Here is a 27,874-nt window from a genome sequence, read left to right as displayed (position 1 = left end):
AAATGGTTTTTCTGACACAATCTGAAATTTAAAACAGTCAAAGGAACTGTGTGTAACTTTCAGAAAACCCTCGTTATTAATGACCACCAAAACAGCGGCGTGACACGAGACGAAATGCTGGAATCAACACTACGGCTGTAATGGCTCCATGCGGCACAAAGCAAACAATGCCAGACCCAAGCTTAGCTCAGGTTCCAGTTAGCTAGTCCACCATTGTCATAATACATACAGTAAGTTAGTATCATGGATCCCATTAACTAGTGAAGTAATTTTGCACGCAAGCCAACTAACATATCTGCTCAGTGACACAATAGCAAGGAAGCAAGCTGAGGTTAGCCAGCTAGCTAGACTTAGCAACACTGCATGGATCTGGCGTTGGTTGCTTCAAAACGTTAGCAGATAAAGTAATTTTTGTACGGCAAGTTAGCCAGTTTACCAGCCACATCAGCCCCTGGAGTCTGGATGAACTAGGTGATATTATCCACTCCAGACAGCATTTTGCTATGTTACCTGGCTAGCAACTCTGGTGTTAACTAGCATTAGCCAGCTAACGTATGCTTCGCAGTAATGTTAACTTCGGCTCTGAAGAGAAAGAAAAAATTCGAAAGAATGCAGAGTTTATTTCATGCGTATGGCTTTTTATACATGACCAGATCGATGGAACGTGAACAATCAATAAAAAAAAAGGGTCCATTTGCAAAGGCACTGACTCCTAAACGCAAAAGCAGACTTTCACAGAGAGTGCATTAAGTTGATATCAGAGACATCACACCAGTGCTTGGTTATTCAATTGAAGGAATCATATCTTGGTGTCTGGTGTAGGGCAGTGAAGGGAATTAGTTGGAATAACAGTTATTCTCCTGCCCTTGTGCGGATAATCATAACCAGAACTGTGAAGATCTGTTATCGAGGCTCATTCTCCAAAACAGGCCACATTATCAGTATCTCCTAATCTCTCTCTCTCTCACAGCTCATAACCACATGAGGACATGTTCCACATGGCCCTGCACTAAACCTAAAGGGAGGGGGACAGGGAGGAAAGGGGGACTAGACACCATTTTGCACCTGTGACCATCTTGGATCATGTATCAGAGTTCCTGTTGGTGGGTGGAGAGAACCCTGTTAAGGATGCCTCCCCCAGGACAGGGAGTATCTGTACAAGGGAGATAAGTGAGACAGGATCTCAGGCTAGGAGAAAGTTGAAATCGAATTTCTTTATCAGGAGATCAACGACAGACGCATGGAAGACGTGATGTTCTCCTGCTGCTGCCCTCTTTCCACTGTGACTCCTAGACTGGGCTGTCATCCAGGCTCACCAGGACAATAAATACAAGCAGCAGATAATGGCTGGAAAGAAAATTAACAAATCCCCAGTTCCTTAAGGTGGCAACCAGCCCTGAAGAACTCTGTACCCTGACAGTCTGAATGGAGTTATTATTACTAATTTTCATGGAGGTTTGCATCATATTTGCAGCATTAGCTTCCCATTGTCATCCTATTGGACACCGCAGCCCAGCAAAACCTATGGGCTGGAGTTTTCATTCATGCCGTCCATTCAACAGAATTTTCTGCTTAATCCCTTTAAGGGTCGCAAGACAGCGGGCGTCTTAGTACAGGACAGGCTTCCTAATCATGGGATCTTGAGATAACAAAAAGATTTTTCTACAGATTTTTCATCCATTCAGTGACAATGCTTTATTTCCCTTAAAGCGCTTAAGGCCCCGTTTACACGACAACGCTCGCAGGTGAAAACGACAAAATATTTTATCGGATGTGCCTTTCGTTAAGACGGTGACGGCGTTTTTGGGGCTTAAAGACGCAAAAAAGTGAAACCCCCCCTCCACAGTGGGAATCTTAAAAACACTCCACGCAAAAGTGTGCTTTGATCTGCCAGAGCCCATCCTTTAGATTCTCTGGATCTGCTCATGTCGCGTACGCGTTTACGTCACAGGCTTGCGAATGCGTGCAGATTCCCCCCAAAAAAACACTCGTCTAAACGCGGGATAAAAAGTGAGAATGCAACGCCACTTTTGCGTTTTCTGTTCAGATCGTTTCCGTGTAAACGTAGCCTAAGACAATCCAGTGTAAACTGGTTTGTGTGTTCCTGGGTCCAATTCATTTTCATTCTTTCAGTTTTTGATTTCTACCAACTCCTGAGAGAAATATCATGAACAGGTAGGTGCTCCACTACATTCACCAGCTACTCACTCACTTTGTCTGTCTGATTGGTGCTGAGCAGTGTTGTTTTTGGGGTTATTTTTTTCTTGAAAACAGCTGCGAGCTAAGACTGAGACAACGGTTGACGGCTGTAAAATCAAAACAGTGCGCTAAAAGACGCTAACAACTGGCCAGTAATAACTCTCTGCAAGTTCATCACGACGAGCAACCATTTCAACATGACATGTAGTGTTTGGATCTGTTGTTAAAACGTAGAAATATTGCTCAGAGCAGCTTCAAGTCTTTCTAATTTGGACCTGGAATTTAACGTGAAGGTAAAGGTTAAAGATGAACTCTGCAGTTTTCTTGAAAAAATAGTTATTTTTCAGTTCAATGTTTTTTGCTGAAATGCATTACATGTATCCTTGAGGACTAACAATGATGTGAAATCCATTTCCCAAATCTGCAAAGCCAATTATTATTTTTTAATTTTAACTTCTGCATTGTTTACATCCATGTTTGCTGTCAAAACTCCACAGGGTGCCTTTAATTAAGACCAAACGTATTAATCCTGGACTTAAGCGTAGAAATGTGCTCCATGATTTTGAGGTCCTTTCCTGGAAAATCTCCTGGAATCCATAAAAATTCACCTCTACACTTTGAACACAGGGTGCATCTAGAAAGGGAGACAGGAAGTGGAAGTAGTGGAAAAATCCCGAAATGCTTAATTTGGATCCCGGAGTGAAGAAGGACCTGCATATTTTTCCCCACTCACTACCACGAAGCGTGACATGGAAGATTAGATACGATGAGGAGGAACAAAGGGGAGCCACGCACGAGTTGGATGATCTGAAAGTGTCAGTGTGATAAGAGAGGAGGGGGGAGAGGCAGAGAGGCGACAGATGAAGTGACGGGAGAGATGGGAAGAAGAGCAACTGACAGAAGCGGAAAGCGGAAAGTTAAGACTGGAGAGGAAAGAGAAGAAGAAGATAAAGTGAAAGATAATGGAGACAAGGAAAGGGGGGGCACAAACATGGAGACAGGAGAGAGAAAATACTGAGGAAAAAGACAGCAGAGACGAAGAAAGAAATTAAGTGTAGGGAGAGGAGAGGTGACAGAGGAAGGGTTACAGGAAAGCAAAGAGACTCCGAGGGCCAAACACACATTTAATCTGCTTCCTCTCACAGTGCCGACCTGCTGCTGCCCTCAATATTACCATCAAACACACACACACACACACACACACACACACACACACACACACACACACACACACACACACACACACACACACACACACACACACACACACACACACACACACACACACACACACACACAGGTAATGTAACAAATCTGCAGGAAGACACAGACTCTACGCACAACTTAAACCTTTTTCTGTGCAAAATCAAGCCCTCACAGCTGTTGATGCTCAGGAAATTGGACGTGTCCTGAACGCCATCATAACTATACAGCACGTTCCCATTCTCCCCAGTCAGCGCTCACAAAAACCTGCAACAACAGCCCTGAGAAAACTGAAATAGTGCTTTGCTTTCACACAACTCTAAATGACACCAGTGGCCAATCTAGCGTTTTCAGGAAAATCAATAAGACAGCAGTTGAATCGCTTCTCCCTTGTCCTCTTTGAGTGAATAAACAACAAAACTATGCATCACGGCTGACGTCTGGTCAGCACTGGAGCAGACATTTTGGTTTCTCTGCTGAGTCTCCGTGTTTTATTTACAGCCTGACCACTGTATCAGCCAATATGCACTTCTCGTAGATAATATCAGCATACAGTCTGCCAATAAGTAACAAGAAAGTATGGTTCAGGTCAAAGTTTGAATTTGTCCAATACTCTGAGGTTCATAACCAAATACCTGCATTCCCATCAGCCTCAGCTCTACATTGCGTTCAGTGCTAATTAGCAACAGTTAGCACATTAACTCAAAGATGGTGACTATGGTAAATCTGCTAATCATCAGTATGCTAGCATTGTCATTGAGCCTGTGTTACAAATGCTGCTAGCATGGCTATAGACTCTTCATCTTGTTTCACCTTTTGCAGAGCCAGGCTAGCTGTTTCCCCTTACTTCCAGTCTTTATGCTAAGCTAAGCTAACCACCTCCTGGCTCCATCTTCACTCTTAACATCCAAACATGAGAGTGGTATTCATCCTTTACCATCTAACTTCCATCAAGACAGCTAATGAGCATATTTAAAAAAAAAAGTCACATTACTCTCTAACTGTACTGCCACACCGGACGTACAACACACCATCATTTTCCAAAAGTTCAGTTTCCCCTGTCCACATTAAAAAATCAGTGCTTTCAGATGTGTCCACTTTGGAGGCTGTTTTTGAAAAGCTGCGTTTTGCAGCAGTGAAATCACCTCCACAGTGTGAACAGTGGATCACAACGAGAGAGAAAAACCCAGTTTTAAATTAAGCTAGTGCAGACGTACTGTTACAGTCCATCAGTCGGCCCCTCAGAGCAGAACAAAGCTGTTCAAACTTCACATCTGTTTTTTGTTGTCTTCTCGCACTGTATTTGTAGCTCATTACAGAGGGAAATTAAGGTTTTGAACTTGTTCACCTCTGTAGACAGCTCCACTGTAAAGCAAAACCCTGTGAAGCGCCACACTGGCAGTAATCAGAAATATCAATAAAAAAAGAAACAGTTGAATTATCAGGTGAAGGAGAGAAACTGTTCCTACAGCTAATTCTGACACGATGACTGACACATTTTAATGAGTCACAGGGGTGCGTCACAGTCTCACCTGCACCGATTAGTACGCTCTTTCCTTTTCCTTCATTGTTTTTAATCACTTGAATTGTGCTTTATCGACGGAAAAATAACCCAAATGAGCCTCAAACTGAGTCTTCATTTACATCCTACAGTCAGGCATGTTGGGAAGGAGAGCGGCCTACTTCTGCTCATTCATATTAGAGCTGGGTTTCCAATCAGGGCTGCAAAGTGAGCCTGCTGTTGAGAGACATCTGACAGGATTTTCTATTGAGTCACATCACAGTTGGGACTGTGAGTCGACTGTCGCAGCCTTTCCATTTCTATTTTAAGATGCAACATGTAAGACTTGTTACTATACCACTGTGAGATAAGTAGTGATGACGCACCCCGAAGCCACGCCAAAAAAAAAAACAAAAAACAAAAACAAGAAGACGACATGATTGCAAATGTCACAAACAATAAACTTAATGATCAACTTGGCGAATAACTTATAATACTGGCATCATTCTAAGTCTGGAGTTTTTACCTGTTTTGTTTCTCATGTGTTAAAGCTGCAGCAGGTAGCTTTAACACGGCGGTGTGGGCGGTTTCTCCTTTGTGATTGGTTGTTGCTCCACCATAGCTCTCACTAGCCTCCTGACGCGCTCACAGAGCTGTTTGACTGAGCGGCAGCATGAGCGGAGGGAGGGGGCGGTTCGAGCATGTGTGAGTCGTGATTGACAGATGTCAGACACTCCCTTAGACGCTCCTCTGGCTCTGATTGGTTGTTTAGTGTCGGGTGCAGTGGATTATGGCAAATCGCAGAAGGAGCAGTAGGTGGGACCAGTGGAGCTGTTTTTTTGTTTTTTTTTCTTTCACAGATTACATGTTTCAAGTTCTGCTGTCTGGGCAGAGGGACAGTTTTAGCAAATATGACCAAAAATTACTACAAGTTACCTACTGCAGCTTTAATTCAACTTCATCTTGTTGAATGAGGCAGTGTCTTCGCATGGCTCTGTTCTAGAACTATCACTCACTGTGGTGCACGAGCCTCCCACATTTAAATCACACGTGGATGAATACACCCCCAGCCAATCAGCTGTTTCCATTTCAATAATGAAGAGGTGACACTTTGCCTATTGCACCACATCAGCGGGTTTTCCAGCTACGGGAGAGCAACAGTCACTGTGTGGCGATTCACAGGGCCCGTGTCGCGAATTCATCTCATGCGCCTGTAAACCATCATCAGCGGCGATATCTCAGCCACCTCGAGTAAAAGGTCAGAGAGATAATTGATGTTTGCAGACGGCAAAAGAGACACCACAAAGTGCTTCACAATAAAGGTTAAACAACATTCACGCAGGGCAGCAAAATGATGAGTGTCAATAAAAAGGATGATGCATTTCATCATACAGCTGCACTTCATCAAAATGTTGTTTGGAAATGCTCTGTTGGCGGGATGATACAAATCACTGCGCTGACATCACATTTGTGAAATCAGTTAACAACCTATACAATGTTTTTCTTATTTTGACTCCATCCTGTCTTCTCTCCAGGTATTTAATAAACGTAGTCTTGTTCTGTGTGGTTTATGAGGACATAACGATGTGATCCTGATATTTGTTATTACTATCTGATCATTCAATCATACTGTGATATAAACTTTAGGCCCTAAATCCATCACAACGAGTGACTCCGGACCTTTGGTGTCTTATGGTTTATTGACAGTGTCTGATACCAATGATGTGATTTTATCATCTTTTTAAGAGCACAGTTACTTCTCTGTGGGGATAAATATGGCACGCGAGAACTATTTTTGGAGCATTCCACAACTTTCTCAAGTTGCTCCTGTGCCAACTTGTTTGAAACGTGCTGCTGAACACAGCCTCCCAGCTTTTTGGAATCGAGGTTGTACAACAACAGGTTATGACTAACGAAGCTGGCGCTGTGGACAGCTGTGTGGTGAGAGCAGAGATGACCAGCTCACGGTGTAATTCTGTAAAAATAATCCCGTTTGTGAATGCTTACAATGAACTGCTCCACATCCCTCTCCATGCCCACATTAGGCAGATCTGGCATCATATGGGCGACCACTTTGAAGCCGGCGTCCTTTGAAAGATGGAACGACTCGCACACAGCTCGCACCGTGTGGCCTCTGGAGGAAACGGACATGTAGAAAAGCAGGAATACACAGCTGAATTATAAAGCCTGAGGATAAAAGGAAAAAAAAAACCCTACTCTATCCATCACATCAGCATCAGAGGCTGCTTTCTTATCTGCATCAGACCTACTGACCTGTTGGTGTCGCGGGCCACGTCTTCATACACGCTCTGGACTCCTATCTCCAGCCGGGTGCAGCCATAGCCCAGCATGTCGCTGAGGTGTCGCTTCAGGCAGTAGTCGGGCCGCGTCTCGATGGTGATTCCCACGCACTTGGTGTTACTGCGCTCAGAATACCTGCAGGAGGAAACTGTCTCAGTCATCTCTGCTACTTCTGCTCATAACATGCTCGTATCTTATCAAATCACTCTTTTTTGATATAATAAGGTTTTTGTAATTGGACTATTTAGTCTTACTGACTACGTTGGAGTGCTCTATATGCTGGGATCATTTAACAACATCAATTTACATGCTGGGAGTTTGCACGGCTCATTATCCACACAATTAACACTAACCTCACGTTAAGGACACGCAAATGCAATAAAGGAAACTGATGATAGCAAAAAAAAAAACCAAGTCTGCAACGCAAAAAAAAAAGTTAAATGAGACGTTAAGTGTTTGTTAAATACTTAAATGAATCTGTCATTTATATGTGGTGATAATATGTCAATGTTGTGTTTACAGCTTGTTGTGCTGTCCCCATGTGGGCAAAAAAGAGCTTTTAATTAATAAATCAATTTGTGCTGGTAGGCCTCAAGGAGGAGAGGGCTTTTAATGACTTTTCAATGATTACTAATGTTCACTTACAGCTCCATTTTCATACAGACTATTCAAAGGGAAAATAAACTAAAATAATAGAGATTATTTTTTTAAACCAGGGCTCTTGGCAAACTGCAGGTCTGCTGACTGAAGAAACTAGAAAGCACTAAAAGAAGCAGCCAGATGTAAAAAGTGATTAGAAGTAAAAAGGTTCAGTCCCTTGTCTTCTTAAAGCAGATTCTGAATCTGAGTCCACTGCCACTTTGAAACTTATTTGAGTCACTGATCGAAATTGAAAAAAATAAAATAAAATACAAAACCAACACAAGCGAGCGAACAGACACATCTCACCCCGGCACACCAGCCAGCTGTCATTTTCTCCACTCCAGCTGCTCCAATGACCATTAGCTCCCCTCATGCCAGCTAATATTCCTTCTGATTCTGTATCTGCTGGCAATAAATGCCCATCCTTTACAGTCTGCTGGTTGATTTACGCCAATTACAGGAGTTTATGCTCGAGAGAGGACGATCAGATTGTATGAGATGAATCAATAAAAAGTCTATTATCTCAGGCAAATATCTGGAGGTATCTTGCTGCTGTGATTGGATCAGGAGCGGTGTGAGCGTTGTGAGAAGCAGAGATGTGTGCATCATGCAGGCACACGGCCTTCAAGACACAAACGCACATCACAAATCTCTCTCTCACAAACACACACGAACACACACAGAGGTGGAGATAAGAGCTGTCCACAGTCAAATCAAGTGCCTCCTTTTTCACAAACTGAGCAGCAGCCGCCACAATTACCCCAATCACGGCATCTTAACGAAGAACGCTGATAGCAGAGTGGGGGAAATTCAAGCAAAACGCAGCTTACTCACACACAAACACACATATGCGGGCGGAGACACACAATCACACGATCTGGCATCTCGGCCCTTATCGAACTTTAGCGAATTTAAAAGCCCCCGCTGACAAACAAACAGCCTCTGCCCTGTGGAAAAGCCATTATTTGGCCAAATGGCCTGTATGACGTCTTCAGCTCTTCAACAAATGGGTATTTCTACTTTGACTTTGAATCTTCTTCAAGTCATCTGAAAAGTTGCTGCTCATCCATACTGAGCAGACGCGCGGGCCAATTTCACTCAAAGCTGGCCAAACTCCCTAAGTGAGGAATCGATGGAAGCGACTGTGGAGGGCTTATTGAGAGCGGCCTCGCTTATTATCCTCCTGAGCTCTAAAGGGCTGCATTCAGTTTTAACCTGAGAATCTTTGAACACATCTCAGCTTCCAACAGGATGTTGATGAAGTTAACACATCGTGGTGTAAATGCTGCTACCAATACGGTACTGTTTTACAAATTCAATATCTATATAAAAAATGTCCAGGAACAGTAAATAGACCACATTTGTTATTTCAAATTGCCATAAACAAATCTGGGTAATGTCACTATCACATAGTATTGGTGGAGGAGAGCTACATGGATGGATGGAGGAGAAATGCTACAGATGGTAGAATAGCTCCCTCTGGTGCAGACTGTTGTTAGCTATTCTCAGATATGGTACTGGGCAGTTGCAGTGTACAACCCGTACAAATACTGAACAAGGATAACCTTTTCTATAAATAGATAATAGATAAAAAGATAAACAGTGCCAGTAAAGTAACCCCATCACTGTCAGCGTCAAGGAACACCTGCACCCAAGTAACTCTTCATAGAAGCAGCACTCGCAGTGGACGAGGACAAATGGAAAAAGAGCTGAGACAAAGGGACAAATAGCCAGCGGCGGAGAAAGAATTCAGATTCTTCACCCAAGTAAAAGTACTATCACAGTGTTTTCTCTGTTACGAGTAAAAGTCTGTATTGAAGTATGTCAGCATAATCAGGAAAATTAACTTAAAGTGTTAAAAGTCAAAGTGCAGAAAAATGTCCCACTGCTACACTATTATATATGATCTCATTAGATTATCATTACTCAGGCATTAATGTGAAAGCACTGTTGTACTATTATCTGTAGTTGGTTGAGGTAGAGCTCATTTTGGGACTGCAACCAAGGATTATTTTCATTATGGGCTCATCTGCTGATTTTTTCTGCATTTTTCTGATTGCTTGGTTTATAGAAATTCTGAAAATAGTGAGGAATGCCGCCACAATTACCCAGAGCCCAAAGCAGCACCTTCACAGTGCTTGTTTCGCCAAACCAGTGGTAGAAATAAAACGTCACAGGAGCGACGGCAGGGCGGCGCGCTGAGTACCTGACGGCCTCGGCCACGTTGTTGGAGGTGTGTCCTGACAAGGCATCGTGTAGGTTCCTGATGAAGTAGTCTCTGTACTCCTCAGGCAGAGCCATGAAGGTCCCGCCCATCACAATGAACTCCACCTTGTCCACGCTGTGACCCAGCTGCTTCAGCTGCGCGTCACACAGAACACACACAAGTTTTCTATGACTGCTAATGCTGCAAAGTGGCAACACTGAGACGTTCTACTGCCTGTAATTGAGAGCACAGTCACGTGCAGTGAACCAAATAATGACATGGTCTCTACAATAACAATTATCATGTCTTGCAAAAGAATTTGGAATTTTACTTGAAGCAGCCAAACCTTCATGAAAAAGAAAAGAGTGTGGCAAACTGAGACTGAAATAGCACAGATTTTTGACATGAACTGTTGCTTGAATGAATGGCCTCGCTCCGCTGCATGAGACTGATGTGACCTGAAATTCAAATAGTTCAGTAATTGGGGTCAGGTCTTGGCAGGCAGCTAAAAGCCATGACACTCATTATTGTATATTAAATATGTAATCAATGTCAGACTATCACTGCACAGAAGCTGATTTGGGGAAATGGCAGTTTTAACAACAAGTGCATCTTCTGACCATGTAAAGCAAAGACAGATTCCACAGCTACTAAACACAAACAGACAGACGTGTGAAGCCACTAGATTTTTGTGTAATGGTAAGCCCAGCGTAAGCTTTGTGGCCACTGAAAAGACAGAGATGTGAGTGTACACACTGCAGGGTTACACTGACCTGCTCCACCCGATGCCTGGTCTGAAGGTAGGGGTCATAACGTGCTCGGATTGCTCTCATGGACGTCGGCTATCAGCGAGAGAGGTGGGTGAAAATGATTCAAAACCATTGTAAAAAAATCTGCTACTTAAAAGTCAGTTAAAAGCTTTGATCTTAATCGTGAAATTAAACTAACTGTAAATACTACAACACAGAAAAACGCAAATTCAAACTACAATAACAGTAATATATCGACGTTATGGCTGACATCACAGTGAGCAGGGTTCAGAAACTGAGGCAGAATGAAACTACCTTACCTCATAGCCGGTGTAAGACTGTGTGGAGTACTCAAAGTCTGAGTCTGGTCCACCAGGACAGTAGCTGCCAGAGCAGAAGTTGATGTATGAGTTACAATGAACAATCAATCAAAAGCATCGAACAAACCTGTCAGACATCCTGAGGGTTTTCATCTTACTCTGCTGCAGTTTTCATCCTTTAACTTGTACTAATGTACACATCACATCAATGAACAGAATCATAATCTTCTCACATCTACAGCTGACAACATCCAAGTCAATCAGAGATAAACGTCATCATTGATCTGCAACACAATGAAGACCGCTTAAAAAAAAAACAATGCACAACACTTACACACAGATGTTGCCTGTAAAGCTGATGTGGGGACATCGATGTGGTTTGCACATCACAGCCACAACTGCGATCTGCGACAGAGACAGAAGCACTGAATATTTCAACTATTCTTCCATTCTTTGGTGATCAGTTGGTAAGAAGGTATCCGGTGTTGGCTCCCACTTTCATACTTTCCTAAATATAATCTGTCTCTTTAAGTCATCTTAGTTTGTGTCTTTTTTTAAAATGAATACAAAACAAATGTGAAAGCTGATAAAACCTTAATTTTTGACATTCTATAGTAATCCAGATAAGAGAACCTTGTCATAGTTTATACTCTCTGTCACTACGTCAGCATCTATTTTCACCCAGTCACACCACATGTTTGTTAATCAATCAACAGCTCCAAGAAACTATTCAGAAATTGTGAGAAAATGCTGTGAGAAATGTTGTTGTTTTCAAATCACAACCGACAAATCCTATACATCATGCCTTTATTACCAGACAAACGAGCCAATCACATGTATTGCAGTGACGTTTCTTCATGTGCATCGTTAGTCTGACTTCAAACTGTTGTTTGGCGACAGCCTTACACAGCTCAGCATTAAACAGCTGACCCCGGGTCAGAGCGACAGACTGGAACTTGAGGGCTACGTACCCCACTGGCAGTGCGGATGGGTTTGGCCTTTAGTTTGGGCACCAGGGCACGGCGGTATTGAGGTGGAACGGCAGCGATGATGTCTACCAGTCGAGGCTGGGCTTCAAGTCCATATTTAGCTGAAGTCTTAGTCTTCACTCTTTTGGAAACAAATGACAATCATTGAATAAATAGCTCAGCGAAGAGTAAATGGTTGTAAGACAGCATCTCTGTAGTCATTTGTAATCCTGGAAAATAAAATATGAATCAAAGCACTGAGATGACTCGCCAAAATGATCTTATAGAATGTATTATGTTGTGTGTGAGTGGAGAAGTGATCAGCACTATAATGGTAGATTTACAGATTCATAACAGAGGTTTTTGAAGCCGATGCGAATATCAAACATTTTCTTAGGAATATATACAGACATGAAAGTAAAATTCAAAGGAGTCTTGCGCAAACCTTTTTCTCTTTAAAGTTTTTAAGGGGTCTTTCCAAAAATATCACAAAGAGCTGTTGCTGTGGTGTCTTACTTACTTATTGAGATTGATGTCTTTGCCGTCTTCATGAGCCTCAACCAGCTGCTTAATGACATCGGCAATAGTCATCATCATCAGCTCAGCTCGGCTGAGATCACCTGAGTAATAATCAATGCAGTGAGATTACTACTTTTAGAGTACTTCAATTAAGAGAAAAAGAGAAGCTGCATTTACAAGCTACAGGTGCAGCTAATGTTAGCTAGCTAATATATTCAACAATAGCGCAGTTTACAAAAACCATAGTCAATATCTGGATGAACTAAGGCTTTAACATGCACTGTTTTCAAAATAGGAATGAGAGAAATGATGCAGCAGTTATACACAGTTATGTCACTGTCATGTTATCAGACGGAAACAGACTTGTAGTTAGCATTAGCAACAAGCTACAGTCAGTCTACGCAGTTTACAAAGCCATTTTAGATATTTTAAACACTTTGTCACACACTCACTCTTTTTCTTTGGCTTCCCCATTTCTTCCTTTAAGAACACAGTCCAACTTCCAAAAGGTTGTTGTGGGTTTGAGGAATTACATCAGCTTTTTCACCTAGTAAGGCTGGCAGAGATAGTAAACAACTCCACGTTGTGACTGAACACGGCTCCTGACGTACGGCAACCAAAACTGTCGTAAAATAACGTAAATGCGACTTTTCCCGTATTAAGCTTTACGTTTCGAAAAGCTTCCAACCTTTAAACGGTGCCACATTTTTTAGCCATATGATACCTGTTTATTCATGTTTAACCGATGGTATTTTAGTTTTTGTTTTTTTTTTCTTAACATGTCTTGGACAACTCACTTTGGAATGAAAAATTGAAAAAACACAGACTAATGCATATGGATCCACACAGCGGCGCTGAATCCCCTCTCAAACCAGTTGCGATGTGTGTGGAGCAGAGCGCGGCTGAAGGACTTGGAAGCTCACCAAATCTCACAGTAAATCCCTTTAGCTGCGAGTTGACATGGCTTGACTGATCTCTGCGGGAAGTTTCAGGAAATGCAACAGGTGGAAGACCGGAGGGAATGAACTGTGGACTGTAAGTGTCTTTTAGACTTACAAATAGAAACCATAGTTACACAGCACACCGTGCTGGGGTCAGTTACATTTATGAGCAGTCATTATGAAAGTATTTCACCCCTGTGTGTGTGTGTTTGCGGTTCTCCAGCTCTCGTTAGCGTCCCAGGCTAGCTGCTGTATGTTCTTGAAGGAGCCTGTGGGCGTCGGACAGGGAAACAACTGCGCAGTCTTTCACACGGTTTGTTCACTGCTCTTGACAATATAGTTTGCACTTTACTTTGTTGTTTCTTCATGGAAGTTTTTATAAGCTCCTTGGAGTGGGCTGAAAGTATGGCAGTGCGTTTTTACAGACACTTGCGTCTCGCGCAGTGAAGCTGCAGTGTAAAAATAAAAGGAGGTGTTCAGGTGACATTCGGGGAAATAAGACTCATAAATGAGTAACGACATAAATTTGAACGTCTGTAAGATTTTGGTTGAAGTACGTACAGAGTGTAACTGGTTTAACTTGTGTCCATTCATTCATTCATTTGCCACAGGTCAGGTGGCACCATGGATGACAACAGCCTCAACGTCTCCAATGTAAAGGTCGCCGTTCGCGTGCGCCCCATGAACAGGAGAGGTGAGTTCAATGACACACCTTGTGACAGTCACTCACTGCTGTTATGAGTTGGATCATGCGTCCACTCATTAGTCTGTTTGTCACAGGTTAAACAAAGTTTTGTTTCACAGCTCAGCTCGGCTCCAAAGGGAATTAACAAGAACACTACTTCGCTGTGAAGCCAGCGTTAATTTGTAGCTTTGGACAAACAATAGAGGCTTCATTCTGCTGTTTTTACAGGGTTTGTTTTCCCTGTCAGGCTCTGAAAAGGCCTGTTTTGCCCCTCTTTGGAAAGGTTTTGGCAGAAGTGCTGTGGGAGTAGAAATGGGAAAATATGGACGGGACAGTGACAACACATCCTGACAGAGAAGGGCCTATAAAGCATGCACAGTGACATGTGTATGCACTGCCACTGGTCTAAATATCTCTGCCAGACTGAGCAGGACTCAGGAGTCAAACTTCCTTGAGGTTACCTTTAATGTGTTCTATCACCTCTCCAATTGGATTTCCACTTTTAAAACTCCCAATATGCTTTTAAAAATGAAGTGTAACAGTGGAAACTCTTACAACACGTGCTCTAATTTCTGCTCCGACAGGAAGCTTCAGGTCATCTCCACCTTAAAAACCTTCTGCTGTAGTTAGGAATGAGGAAGAGAAGCAGTGACCCTGCTTTTCCTCACTGCCTGCTCAGGGAGCAGTGAATTGGTTGTAATGTTTGCACAGGCAAGTCCTGGATGAATCACCATCAATAAAACTCTTTCCTGCCTCTCCATGTTGGCATGCCTGTGTTATGATCACGAGGAGCTGGCACACACAAACACACAGTGTGTATGCCACCTGTTGTCCTGTTGTGTCACTGACTACTGAGGAAAACTATGATGACCGGTGTATATGTGCTCTTTAAACTGAGCCCTTTTGCAAAAGCAGTTTCCTTCACTGTACATTTCACATCTTTTTTAGGTCCAAGTGGTTACATCAAGCCCAACTCACCTGTCAGCAGCCCCCGAACAGCAGAGAAAAGCATATTTTCCATGGTATCACTAAACTACATCCCTTTCTCTTTGGCTTCTTTCCCAATCCAGAAAAAGACCTTAAGACAAAATGTGTGGTGGAGATGGAGGGGAACCAGACAGTTCTGCATCCAGCCCTCACAAACATGAACAAAGGAGACGCTCGGTAAGCTGCAGAAAAGTTTCACATTTATCATGTTTTCAGCTCAATGCAAAACTAGTCAATTTTTAAAGGCTGAGTCGTTTGGCAGGTATTTTTTGTTATGTATTTTCCCGCTTCCGCTGTAGCAGGTGCTAATTATTCCTTGGTCCTGGGCTATCATCATTGAGGTCGCCGTGAGTAGCCACATTATTTGTGAGGCATCGTCTCTTATTCATGAAACATTTTTGGATGATTATGGTAGAGCTTTGGGCTTGGCTCCAGTCATGAATCCGATGACTTCAGACTGGACTTGACATAAGAAAGCAGTCTGATTCTTGTGAGGGGCGTGCAGTGACTTGTTAATGCTGTGTGTAAGACACTAAACACAAATTTAAGGACATCTTGACACAGCCCTCGTCAGATGCATCTGTTGACATGTTGGCGTAGGAGCTGTTATGATTTTGTGAGACTCTTTGTCCATTCTCGCTTGGAAGATAAATTAATTTTTATCCTCTGATATTGGACAAAATAATCCCAGTTCAAACTACTAGCTTTTTCCAGATCTTCAAGCATATCACACAGTCTTCATCAGTGGATAGAGAAGTTGTTGTATGTTGCCTTTAAGTGCCATGGGTGGATTTTTGATTGCTAAGATATTTATTCTTCACCTTTTAAATGGCGTCCCACTTCTGGAGGTAGGATAGCAACAAGGAGGAACCACAACCTGGAATTGAACCCAGTTGTGTGCAGTGGCAGGTTAATGTTTTGCCACATTGAAGTGTGCACACACGCTGTAATTACAGTACAGGATTTCCACAAATTTAATTCCCTCAGGATTACTGGCAGAAGAGTTCATACAGACTGTAACCAGCTCATCAGGTTAGCGCCCAGTTCCCTGCAAGAAGCTCAAATCCAACCCTCACCCCACCCATCCTCCTTCTGTTACTCCTTTCCATTCTTCCTCCTCCCTCTGAGTCCCTCCTGCATCACTCCCCTCTTTACAAAGGGTGTGTCTGTTCCAGCTCGGTCCTGCTCAGGTACTCAAGCCACGATTAGAAGGAATATGAACAAAGGAGACGCCAGTCGAAATTCCATTTCAAGACTCACGGTCACAATTTACGCATCCTGTCAGTTTATGCATCCTTTGTTTCAATATCATGATTTCAGAACTCACACCAGTGCAGTTTATTGAAAGAGTAAAACAAGGGATGTTGTGTGTGCAAGATGTGCATTGATTGGGTTAAATTGAAAAGGTGACACTAGTGACTAGTCCAGTCCTCCCTCCTCCTTTAGTCAGCCAGGCACTGAGTCAGAGCAAGGTGCATAGACACCCCCCCATGAAGGTTTTGGGTGCTTCTCGGGTTTCCTTTTTCAGTAAATATGCCGAAGAGCAATCCCCTCCAGACATGGAGTATGAATCTCTCTCTTTGTAGAGAGAGGGACTCGTATTTCAGAGTTATCCTATGCATTTTTTCTGTATATGTGATTTGTCTGTGTGTGTCTTTTCTGCCCTGACACGCTTCAGCTGCGGTATGCTTCCCCTTTGGGGCTCGTTGTGAACAGGTTTTACTGGCTCAGCGCAACACAGACAAGCACTTCTCGCGCACTGATCCCAGAGCAGTACAAATGGGAGAAGTGAACCTGATTCTGAGCAGCCAGTAAGCAAGTATTTTTAACTGGAAAGTTTCTGTATAAAGGCACTCTTGATTAGCTTGCCAGTCGACGGCTCTATTATGAGCATAATCAGCGTTAGAGAAAAATGTTGTTTCTTGGGGGAGTCATTCACCAGCCAATCCCACAAGGCTTCTGCTGAGTCAGCTCACTGCCTGACAGCTTTAACTGAAGTGCTGTATAAGCCTCAGGGGGTGTTGATATGTTACGGCACCCTTGGAAGCTGCAACCTAGAATACAGCAGAGGCTGTCAGACCCTCAGGATGGTAGAGATTAATAAAGCCTTGGGTGTGCTTTTATTACTGTGGAGCCCACCAATAGCAGCTGCAGCAGGCCTGTAAAACAATAGTTTCATGAATCCCATTTTACTGCACATGCTATAAACAGACCTTGAATTGTTGCAGGAGTGTGTATCAGCCTCTGCAGAGTAGTGCTTAGAAAAGGAAACTGCCTTTCTTACTCTGAACCTGGCTTTGATAAGAACCCCGCTTTTTATCTGTTTATGGCATCGAAATGTTTGCTTGTTTTATATCCTGACTTTGAGAGCTCGTGTGTACAGAATCTGTAATATGCGACCATCTAAACGAAGAGCTGTGTGTTATCAGACCGCTTAAATCTGGACTAGTTTTGTGGGCCTGTATGTTGTTGGTCATGGACTTGTTGACCTACCGTCCTCTTCCTCTCCTGTAGTGACTCCTTGGAGCTGCGAGGCTCTGCCAGTTATCTTAGGAATGTCCTCGCCAGCCCAGGAGAGGACAGGACTTAATGTTGCTCTTTCATGGACCAGCCAAGTCTCACATAGGGAGGCCTTGTTTCATGACAGCCCCCCCATGTGTGTGGCCATGCCTAAATTTGCAGCCTTTTTCTTTCAACCCCAAATTGATATTTCTGCCTGAGTGAAGACTGTGTGTTTTGAGTTTTGTAAGGTGCTGCACCTTAAAGGGGGCGTCCCTGGGGACTGGGTGCGTATGCTGAAGAATGATGGATTTTAGCATAAACAAATATAACAATCTGTTTGCCACGTTTCCACATTTTGGGTGACCAAGTGAAAATTTGCCAAAAAGATTACATTTTTTTCTCGTTATATTATATTTCCTCCTTTTAAATGGCTCCGTGGAAATGCGTTTTGAAAATGCAGATTGCTTGAAAACTCTGACAGAATGGTGCATTCATGCACAGTTGTTAGTTAGCTGGTTAGTATGGAGTGCAGTGTGTAGCGGCACCCCCCCTCAGTGGGCAGCCACCACAAATAAATCTTCAGCTTGTGGGATAGTAAAACTAGCATCACCCTGAATGCTTGACAGCCTCTGCAAGCAACTTGCTAAAATACAGCTTGTAAGAAAAGAAGTCATGTAATAAGAAGAAAAGAGGGCAGTAAATAGCTGAATTCAGGCTTAAAGATGCTGTTACTGATTTTGTGACCACTTGGAGGCAGCGGAAACAAAGCTGTAAACGCATCACTGGCACACCACCACATTTTCATCTTATACAGCAAACTGCTTTTTCTAGTTACCCGTTTAAACATCCAGCAGTCATGAAACAGCGCTGTCATGGTTCATGGTTCATGATTGATTCATGAGTCAAAGGAAGGGCGCTACAAGCATTACTGTCCATATTCATCTTCATGTGTATGCAATATATATGTAATCATGAAACTGCATACAATAATACATATAATTTCTGTGTTAAATCAAACCTAAACATCTAATCTTGCTCTAACATGAATGCTGCTCTGGTGATGGACGCCATGAAGCTGCACTGGGGCACAAACATGATTGATAATTAAATTTGACGTTTGCTTGCTGGAATGCGGTGGTGTGTTTGCTGACTGATGCATGGGACACTTTTGTTAGCTGCAGTGACTGTGCCATAAAGGCCCAGTGTGTTGGATTTAGTGGCATCTTGCAGATTACAACCAACTGAATACCCATCACCTCACCCCTTCCTTTCCAAGCATGTAGGAGAACCTACCGAGGCCGCAATACTTGTGAAAAATGTGAACGCTGCTCTCTGGGCCAATGTTTATGTCGTCTGCTCTGGGCTGCCGTAGACATGGCGGTGTAACATGGGGAATCCCGTGAAGAGGCCCCACTTCCTTCTGCAGATATAAAGTGCTCAGTCTAAAGTCACAATGATTCTTATTTCCAGGAGATCACACTAACTAACAGACTAATGAAAACATAACTATTAATATTATGCGTCATTTCTGCCAAAAGATCCCCTGAAATCCTGCACACTGGACCTTTAAGGTGCTCTGGTATGAACACAGAGATTTAGCCTTGGCCTGGGTCTTGGGGACGCTGGAAGGCTCTGAGAATCTCAGTGCTGCTGAAGGTCACATTCCCCACTTCATTCGCTACGAGCCAAAGAGGATTAGTCACCTTGACAGATTTTTAAGCTCCGCTACGATTAAAACACCTTTGACTCTGTATCCTTGAAACTCTCACTTCTTACTCGGCCGACTTTGACCTGGAGTCAAGTCAGATTTTCAGTATTGCTCGCTCTGCTGGAGGCTGAAAACTATGAAATATTTCACAAGAAAAAGAAGCACAGAATAGATATGAATCCGAAACACAGGCATTATAATGCATTTGTATATAGATATGTTCTTTTCTTCTGATCCCAGAGCCTTCTAACAGCCAACTAAAAGCAGCTTGTGACCCTGAGGTTGGAACCACTGGTCTGCAGGTTAGAGAAGCAGTCTTGTGACCAAAGGGTCGATGGTCCAGACTGGCTGGGAAAATATGGGTGGGAAACATGAGGCAGTACCTTACTTTAACAGCCTCTGCCAGGACAGCTTCCAGGTGTGACTGTATGTAACTGTGAGAAAGTGAAGTGGGAGTTCTGCTGAATCAGGACTCAGCTGACTTTAAGTGAATATTAAAAAGGCCTCAGGGCTCAGGGGACACGCTCCTCCGCTTTGCTCTGAATCTTAAGACTCATCTTACCTGCACCAAAATGTCAGATGAATGAAAGCTGCTCGTGCTGACGTTGTTGCCATGTGATGAATGTTTTCACATGTTCAAGCCCTGGCAAAGCTCCACTGATGTGTCAGTCCACAGGCCTGTGAACATTTAGAATAGTTAGTTCATAGCTTGGTTGTCATGTTCATGCTATGGTTAAATGATTTTTATTTCTTCTCTCTCTTGCCCTCAGGAGTCAGCCAAAGGTGAGTATTGAATTAATCTGATTTAAATTGTATTTTAGATCAAAGTTAAAAGTTTAAATTGAAGTTACACAATGCTCTTTTGCACTGCACACATTCATTTGTGCATGACCTTTCTTTGTAAACATCTGGTGATTGAACGCTCACTCAGGCAGTTGTGTTGTGTTTAAGTCCACTCTCTCGTACCTCGTGTGTTCTCCTCAGGTCTTTGCCTATGACTACTGCTTCTGGTCAATGGATGAATCTCAAAAAGACAAGTTTGCAGGTTTGTACACTCCCACAGTGCCATTGTGTTTTGCACTCTACTTGATTTGGTGTGTTCTGTTTTTAGCTTAGTTTAACTCGGTGAGTCATCTCTGAAACTTATCTCACAACAGAATGTTTCCTGATGTTCTGAACTATTTATGGAGTCAAAGAAAGGGGGTGTTCTGGGGGCCTGATGAAGAGTTACACATTGTTTACCTCCAGATTGGTTCTGTGGTCCTGCCAGGGGGTTTCTTAGCAGTGTGAGGGGTATAAATAGTTCAGCAGCTATGTCGGATGTACTGAATCTGAACAAAATGTCCACCATATCTATTCTGGGCTGTCAGTCTTCTCTTGCAGAGAAAGGGAGAAAACAGTAAGTCAAGTCTGGATATGAAAAGCCCCAGAGGAGTGTATTTCTCTTCTGCCTTCCTAAAGGTATCTGAAAAGTGTCAAAGTTGAGATGTTAAAGTGTGTTTTCTGGTGTTTGTGCAGGTCAGGATGTGGTGTTCCAGTGCCTTGGGGAGAGTCTGCTGGACAACGCCTTCATGGGCTACAATGCCTGCATCTTTGCTTATGGACAGACGGGTATGATTTAAAAACATCAATTTGTGTTATTGTTATACTCATAGGGTATTAAGATCAGTGAAGGTGTAGTCACACCGGCAGCTTTTTTATGCCTCCTCTCTGGTGACAGCCATGGCTGGAGGCACTATGTTTTCAGGGTGTCCATCCTTTATCAATGCAAAAAGAAAACACGCAGGAGGTTTTGAGTTTGCATTAACTGGGGAACATGAGAAATCAGAAATAAAGGCCTCTCTCTAATATTAGCCTGTGTTTACAGTTTTGATACAAAGTTCCTCTTGAAACTGTTTTATGGAGATGTTGATTCCACTTTGTGGTCATTTTGGAGGATGCAGTTTTTGGTGCGGTTGAATTTTACAGCATTATACTGAGAGCTATTTCTTTTTTTTTTTTTTTTTAACTTATTTTTTATTTGAACATCATACAACAAACATACACCAATAACTTGCCACAATCATCATTTTTTTCCTTTCTTCAGTCCTTTCATTTGAAATGTGGTTTTCCTTTTTTCGCTTGTTTTCCTTAAAGTCCAGTCACAGTAGTAAATGTTTAAAGTATAGAAATATGCCTCTCTTCACAAAAATAATCAATGCCAACTCATAACTCATAGAAAAACCCCCACATTCAGTGCTAATAATAATAACAATAATGATCAATAATAAAAAAAAGAGGGGGGAGACAAAATGGGTGAATCATGAATCAGGAAATCAGAAATCAGGAATACACATCACATATCACTGCAGTATCAGAGGCATCAAAGGCTTCCATCTCTTTAAAAATGTTTCTTTTTGAAGTCTAACAGCATATGTGATTTTTTCCTTCTCATAAATCTCCCATACCTTCAGAAGCCAGTCATTATATGAAACGGGTTCAGGTTTCAGCCATCTAAATGTAATACACTTAATGGCTGCAGCTATTAGGATTTGTAGTAAATATGTATGATCTCAGCCAGTGACCCCTTCTGGTGTTATACCAAGGAGAACCACTATGGGTTCCTTGGGTATTTCAAGATGAAAAATTTCTTTAAAATCCTCTAATTTTGAGCATGACCACATTATATGGGTATGGTTGCCTATATGTTGTCCACAATTCCTCCAGCATTTGTCTGAGCCTGTTTGGTTCCATTTGACTGTTATCTGTGGGGTTCAGAAATACCTCGTTATAATTTTCCACCTAAACTCTCTCCAAACATTAGAACTGGTCACTAAATGTGCTTCCTCACAACCCCGTATCCAGGTTTCAGTAGAAATAGTTGTACCAAATTCAGTCTCCCATTTGTCTTTTATATGCAAAGTGTTATTTGGGTCCATGGATGAAAATATGGTATACACTTTGGAGATTACTCTTTTAGTATTGTGACTGGATTATATTTCCTGGAGAAACAGCTCAATTTGAGAGGGGGTTCTAACTTTTTCATACTCTTGATGTGTTGTTAGAAAGTGTCTCAGTTGCGGGTATCTATAAAAATTTGTTTGTGGCAGTATAAAATCATGTCTCAATTGTTCAAAGGATTTAAGATCACCTTTGGAAAACATATGGTGTAACTATCTAAGACCATATTGAGACCAGTTTTTGAAACCCCTATCCATCTGAGCTGGTAGAAAGTCCCCAAGATAGCCTAACTCAGTCAAAATAGATAATTCCTTTGGTAAATCAAAGAATGCTTGTATAGTTTTTAATGCTGTCAAAAATATTGTGTTATTAAGGCGTTAACGCAAATCAATTTTAACAGCGTCATTTTTTTTTACCACGCGATTAACGTTCTTTGTGACCTAGTGAACTTGTAGTTTTTTATAAGCTGTGGCCACTGCTAGTAACGTTACAAAAACTACAGGATCCGATTGTAAACCGGAAACAAAACAATAGAAACGCCCCCCACGCATTTTGGTCTCGCCTGCTCGCTAGCTGTGAAAGTGTAGGCGGATGTCAAACGCGAAACGCCGAAATGGATGCGAACAAGATTCTGAATAGAAAGTTAAGTTTCAAAAAGTTGCCAGATGGGTCGACAGACAAGACCAAAGTTTGGACAGAGGCATATGGATACCGCAACTAAGAACAAGCTTACTGCAGCCATAGCCAAGTAATATTCATTCTTTCTGGAGAGAAATAAGAGGCTGCGTTGATTAGCCTCTGGTGAATAAACAGAAGAGCATCACAGTCTGACTGCTTGTATGTTCAGAGGAAACTTAAGAAAGGAAAGTTTAAGCCATGGTTTAACTGCACTATAGGCTGAGTCCTAGTTTACAATGATGTGCACTTTGTAACTTTATCTTGTATCACCCTGTTTTGCTCCCTTAGAAAGGGTTGTTAAAGGGGCTTTTTTGTAACCGAGTATTTATTTTTTTGTGTGTGTAAATTGTGTGAGATTTGATTCATTCAAATGTGAATGACTGCTCAAAGTGAGAATGTTAGTGTGAAATATAACACTACACATTGTTTTCAATAAAAACATTTGCACAAAGCAAGCCTATCCACTTTTCCATGTTGATAAGAGTATTAAAATGCTAATTAATGGGACATTTAGAATAAATAAATAACTTGCGATTAATCGCAATTAAATATTTTAATCGATTGACAGCACTAATAGTTTTCCAAATTTTCAATGTTGTTTTTGTCCATACACCCATCCAGATATTCTTCAAGGGTATATCCGAAAAAAGAGCCATCTTTATTGGTATTGAGCATAAGCTCTTTTCAATATTAACCCGCCGAGTATGCACCTGATCCTCTATCCACGAGATCAACGGCCTCAATTGAGCAGCCCAGTAATAATACCGTAAACTAGTCCCAATCCCCCCCGGGATTTAGATAATTGTATAATTTTAAATCAGACTCCAGGGCGTTTCCCCTACCATATGAATTTTGATATTAAATTATTCAATCTATCAAATGTTTTGGGACCTCTACAGGCAGCATTTGGAACAAGTAAAGTAGTCTTGGTAGGACGTTCATACGTACTGATTCAATGCGACCAAGCATGGTCATTGGTAGTGTTGTCCAGCATTCCAGGTCCTCGCTTACTGAGAGCTATTTCTAATATTTTGTCAACCCCATTTATATATAAATGATGGTAGTCTAATAAACAGTTGAGTGTATGGTATGACTTTTCTTTGCTGTAAGCTGAAATTCACCTCTTTCATGGCTGCTGACTGTCTAACATCTCAAAATGAACATAAGTACTGGCTGCTTTCCATTCACGTGAGTCAGTTCCATGGCCGCTCTGCTGTGTTCGTCAGCATGGCTTCCTGAAACATTTAAATGGGGCTGAGCTGTCAGCGACATTAGTATTTAACACCTGTGCTTTCCTGCTTTGACGAGTCAAAATGCTGTGAGAAAGTTCTATTTATTCACAAGCCTTTAGATCCTAATAGGACATGAATTGCTCTATTAAAGGCAGGAGCACTGAAAAGGTCAACAACAAGGTGTGTTGTCAGGTGTATTATTCAAGCCATTTCCAGTTAGGGCAAATTCTTTTCTGGCAAAATTACCAGTCAAAACATTTTCAGTTCAGCTACACCTACTCCTCATAACCCAAATTTACAATGGGTATTCACAGTGAAAGCACAGTGACATTTCTTGAGGGAGAAAATAATAAAAAGTATTCCTAAAAAGTTGTATATTGAAATAAATTCACTGGCAGTTTCAGATCCTTGTGCACTACAAGTGGATTTTGCATCTAATCTTGCAGGCACAAGGCATAGACTCAGCGGTTTTATTGTTTATGGGACAAAGTTTTGGCATTCGGAGGGGTGTGAGATTATGGTAGCAGGTGAAAGTGCTGCTAACACAGACGAGTGCTAATGAACTCTGGTGTGCTTTCAGCGATTATTACCAAATACATTATATTACACACATTTTTCTGACCTTTTCTGTACTCCCCACACATACACACACACACCGGGAGCAATTTGGAGTTCAGTGTCCTGCTAGCGGTCTGTTTGGTTAATGGCTCAGTCCCTCCACCACCTGAGCTGTAGGTGGTAGAAATGATTCAAATGTAATAATTTCCCACCTGCTGAGTCGTATCATCTCTGAACACATGCACTCCAGACTGCCACTGGTTCATGCTGCGACTTGGCTCTCTAAGCACAAGCTTCATGACAACCCTGCTTCTGCACATTACATCCATAAACTTGTGTTTTCTGACTTTTCTGACTTCAGCTTGGATCACCTTTGCTGTCTAACAAACCACCCTGCCATTCACTCGCGGACCCAAAATGTGAATCTCATCACGTTCTCAGACTGAACATGTGTCTCGACGTTCGGTTTAATTTGCTTTTTAATTGAGGGTTTCTAATTTTGCACCGCTAGCTCATCTGAATCTCTGCCTCTCAGACACTTATTTCTCCATCTCATTCTGGAGTGTTAATTTATCCTTATTGAATTTGCATCAAAGCTTAGGAGGTGTTGTGCTACATCTTTTTATTTATAATCATGCCAACAGCCAAATCATTAGCAGTGCTCTCCAAATCTGTCTTAATTTACCGTATGATTTAGCTTTTTTTTTGCCTCTCACTTGCTTCCACAGCTCTAAATCACTGAGATGTGTCACGTCTGGACAGAGAAGCATGTACACAAAGAGACTGCCTTTCTAAATTTGCTTTTAATTTTGATGCCTCTACGTCGCAGTCGGTCGTGGTTGGAGGCATTATGTTTTCAAGTTGTCAGTCTGCCCATCCGTCCCATTCTCATAAACGTGATATCTCAGGAACGCCTTCAGGGAATTTGCTCAACTTTGGCACAAATATCCACTTGGAATCAAAGATAAACGCTTCAGATTTCGGTGGTCAAAGAGCACCGTGACCTGGCCTCGCTGTCTAGATTTGTAAACTGTAACTGTGCCTCTCCAGGCTCTGGGAAGTCATACACCATGATGGGTTCAGCAGAGCAGCCCGGTCTGATCCCTCGGCTCTGCAGCTCCCTGTTCAGCAGGGCTGTGCAGGAGGCCCGGGAAGGAGAGAGCTTCACCGTGGAGGTCTCCTACATGGAGATTTACAACGAGAAGGTCCGAGACCTGCTCGACCCCAAAGGGTGAGGAGCTGTTTGGTCAGGTTGGCTTTAAGACGGGGAGTCACGTACGCACGACCCTGCATTTGTTGAGAAAACACCAGTATATCTGGACAGAGGGATGCAGCATTAATGACTCTTATTCTCTCTGCAGGAGTCGGCAAGCACTGAGAGTGAGAGAACACAATGTTTTTGGACCTTATGTTGACGGCCTGTCTCGCCTGGCTGTGGCCAGCTACAAGGTACTCGTAAAATACTTCATGAACTGTATCTAATTCCTGCTCTTTTTTCTGCTTTCATCACGTTGGGAACAAGGTATTTCATAAGGACTTGTCTTCGATTGTGGCTTCTGTGTCTGTGACAGGACATCGAGTCCCTGATGTCGGAGGGAAATAAATCTCGCACGGTGGCAGCCACAAATATGAATGAAGAGAGCAGCAGATCCCACGCTGTGTTCAACATCATCCTAACACACACACTCATGGACTTACAGTCCGGGGTAAGACGCACACTCACGCACACACACTCAGCATTAACTGTTGACAGCAAACAGGAGTTTTTATCAATTGATTTAAATGGCAAAACATGTAAAGTTATGATAATTTTGGTAGTATTTTGTAGTTTCTGATGATATATGTACTTTCAGTGAATTCAAAGATTGTCATGAATCTCTTAAGGTCAACTATAAATCTCTAGAAATCACACTCTTCATCTGCAGTGCCTGGAAATGAAGCAAAGTTTAATGTCATCATGTATACATCTGTGTGTGGTTCTGGGTCCTCTCCAGACGAGTGGAGAGAAGGTGAGCAAGCTGAGTCTGGTGGATCTGGCTGGCAGTGAGCGGGCAGCTAAGACTGGAGCGGCGGGGGAGCGGCTGAAAGAAGGGAGCAACATCAATAAGTGAGTCAGCAGAAAATGAATATGTGGCACGAAGTCAAAGGGATCCACTTTTTACTTCCTAACTAAACGATGTGACCAAGCAAAGGGGATCGCTGGCTGGGCTTGTGTTTGGTTTTCTGTCCTTGATCGTACTTTGGTCTTTTTGGAACCTCTCATTGGCTCATCCTCACAGTGCTGTTTCCCTCACATACGTACACTGCAGCGTGTGAGCTTGACTTAAATCTTATCAGCCTTTCTTGAATTGCCTCCATGATCTGTGCTCTTTTTATTTGTCTTTTTGTTCTGTCACATTCCATCCCATAAATGCGTACCTCCCTCTGTCTTCTCTATTTACTCCCCTCATGATGCCCCCACCCCTCCCTCTCTGCGCCCCTCCCTCCAGGTCTCTCAGCACTCTGGGTTTAGTTATCTCGGCCTTGGCTGACCAGGGAGCAGGGAAGAACAAGAACAAGTTTGTTCCTTACAGAGACTCTGTGCTCACCTGGCTGCTCAAGGTATGCAGAAGAAAGCCGTGTTCATCCACTACAGACAAACAGGACAGTGATTTCTGTGCATCTTCAGCTCTTTTTGCGCTGCATGCAAACTTAATTACACAACAGGGTACAAGCGTGTTTTAAATCCAAAGGAACCAGACTTTAAAGTCTCTGAGTAATTAATTTTCTTTTGTGCTTTTTTGTTTCAAGGCTCTGCTGATTATTTTTATTCGATCTGCTCTGTTCCAAAAAGGCCCCTTTTATCAGCTTTGAGTTTTTAATTTGGGTTTTTTAAATTAGTGTTTCATTTGGCTCCATGTGGCATTCTAATAGTGTTAAATGTAGCTTTGCTGAATCCCTGATCCCCCTCAAACACAGCACGCTCAGAAATCATCCGCTCTTCACACATTTAGTCATTCTTAATCAACCGAAATAGTGTATTTTTCACTGACAGC

At 42.4% G+C, this 27,874-nt stretch overlaps 2 protein-coding genes across 7 annotated transcripts in view; one reads left to right on the top strand and one right to left on the bottom strand.

The window, feature by feature from the left end:
* The window catches only part of elp3 (elongator acetyltransferase complex subunit 3), a 28,195-nt gene extending 7,187 nt beyond the window's left edge, over positions 1-21,008 (bottom strand). The window contains exons 1-11 of one of the 2 annotated variants that reach the window (XM_070987599.1): positions 20,674-21,008; positions 19,994-20,109; positions 13,061-13,164; positions 12,610-12,709; positions 12,093-12,231; positions 11,456-11,526; positions 11,122-11,185; positions 10,826-10,894; positions 10,053-10,207; positions 7,178-7,339; positions 6,911-7,037 (exon numbers count right to left, since the gene is read on the bottom strand). In XM_070987599.1, the coding sequence (XP_070843700.1) occupies positions 6,911-7,037; positions 7,178-7,339; positions 10,053-10,207; positions 10,826-10,894; positions 11,122-11,185; positions 11,456-11,526; positions 12,093-12,231; positions 12,610-12,709; positions 13,061-13,082 (909 nt within the window). In that variant the 5' untranslated portion in view covers positions 13,083-13,164; positions 19,994-20,109; positions 20,674-21,008. Of the gene's footprint in view, positions 1-6,910; positions 7,038-7,177; positions 7,340-10,052; positions 10,208-10,825; positions 10,895-11,121; positions 11,186-11,455; positions 11,527-12,092; positions 12,232-12,609; positions 12,710-13,060; positions 15,310-19,993; positions 20,110-20,673 lie in introns of those variants that run through there. The other variant, XM_070987598.1, reaches the window with a different exon arrangement.
* Positions 13,521-27,874, top strand: part of LOC139347797 (kinesin-like protein KIF13B) — a 32,810-nt gene continuing 18,456 nt past the window's right edge. For all 5 annotated transcript variants that reach the window (XM_070987596.1, XM_070987595.1, XM_070987594.1 and 2 more), the window contains exons 1-12: positions 13,521-13,643; positions 13,773-13,862; positions 14,161-14,243; positions 15,305-15,398; positions 20,202-20,214; positions 20,416-20,476; positions 20,950-21,042; positions 25,890-26,070; positions 26,201-26,288; positions 26,411-26,545; positions 26,834-26,946; positions 27,329-27,440. In XM_070987596.1, the coding sequence (XP_070843697.1) occupies positions 14,174-14,243; positions 15,305-15,398; positions 20,202-20,214; positions 20,416-20,476; positions 20,950-21,042; positions 25,890-26,070; positions 26,201-26,288; positions 26,411-26,545; positions 26,834-26,946; positions 27,329-27,440 (960 nt within the window). In that variant the 5' untranslated portion in view covers positions 13,521-13,643; positions 13,773-13,862; positions 14,161-14,173. The remainder of the gene's footprint in view (positions 13,644-13,772; positions 13,863-14,160; positions 14,244-15,304; positions 15,399-20,201; positions 20,215-20,415; positions 20,477-20,949; positions 21,043-25,889; positions 26,071-26,200; positions 26,289-26,410; positions 26,546-26,833; positions 26,947-27,328; positions 27,441-27,874) is intronic.

This window comes from Chaetodon trifascialis, chromosome 19 (genome assembly GCF_039877785.1).
Source record: "Chaetodon trifascialis isolate fChaTrf1 chromosome 19, fChaTrf1.hap1, whole genome shotgun sequence".
Lineage (NCBI taxonomy): Eukaryota > Metazoa > Chordata > Actinopteri > Chaetodontiformes > Chaetodontidae > Chaetodon > Chaetodon trifascialis.
This window is presented reverse-complemented; position numbering and strand designations above follow the sequence as displayed.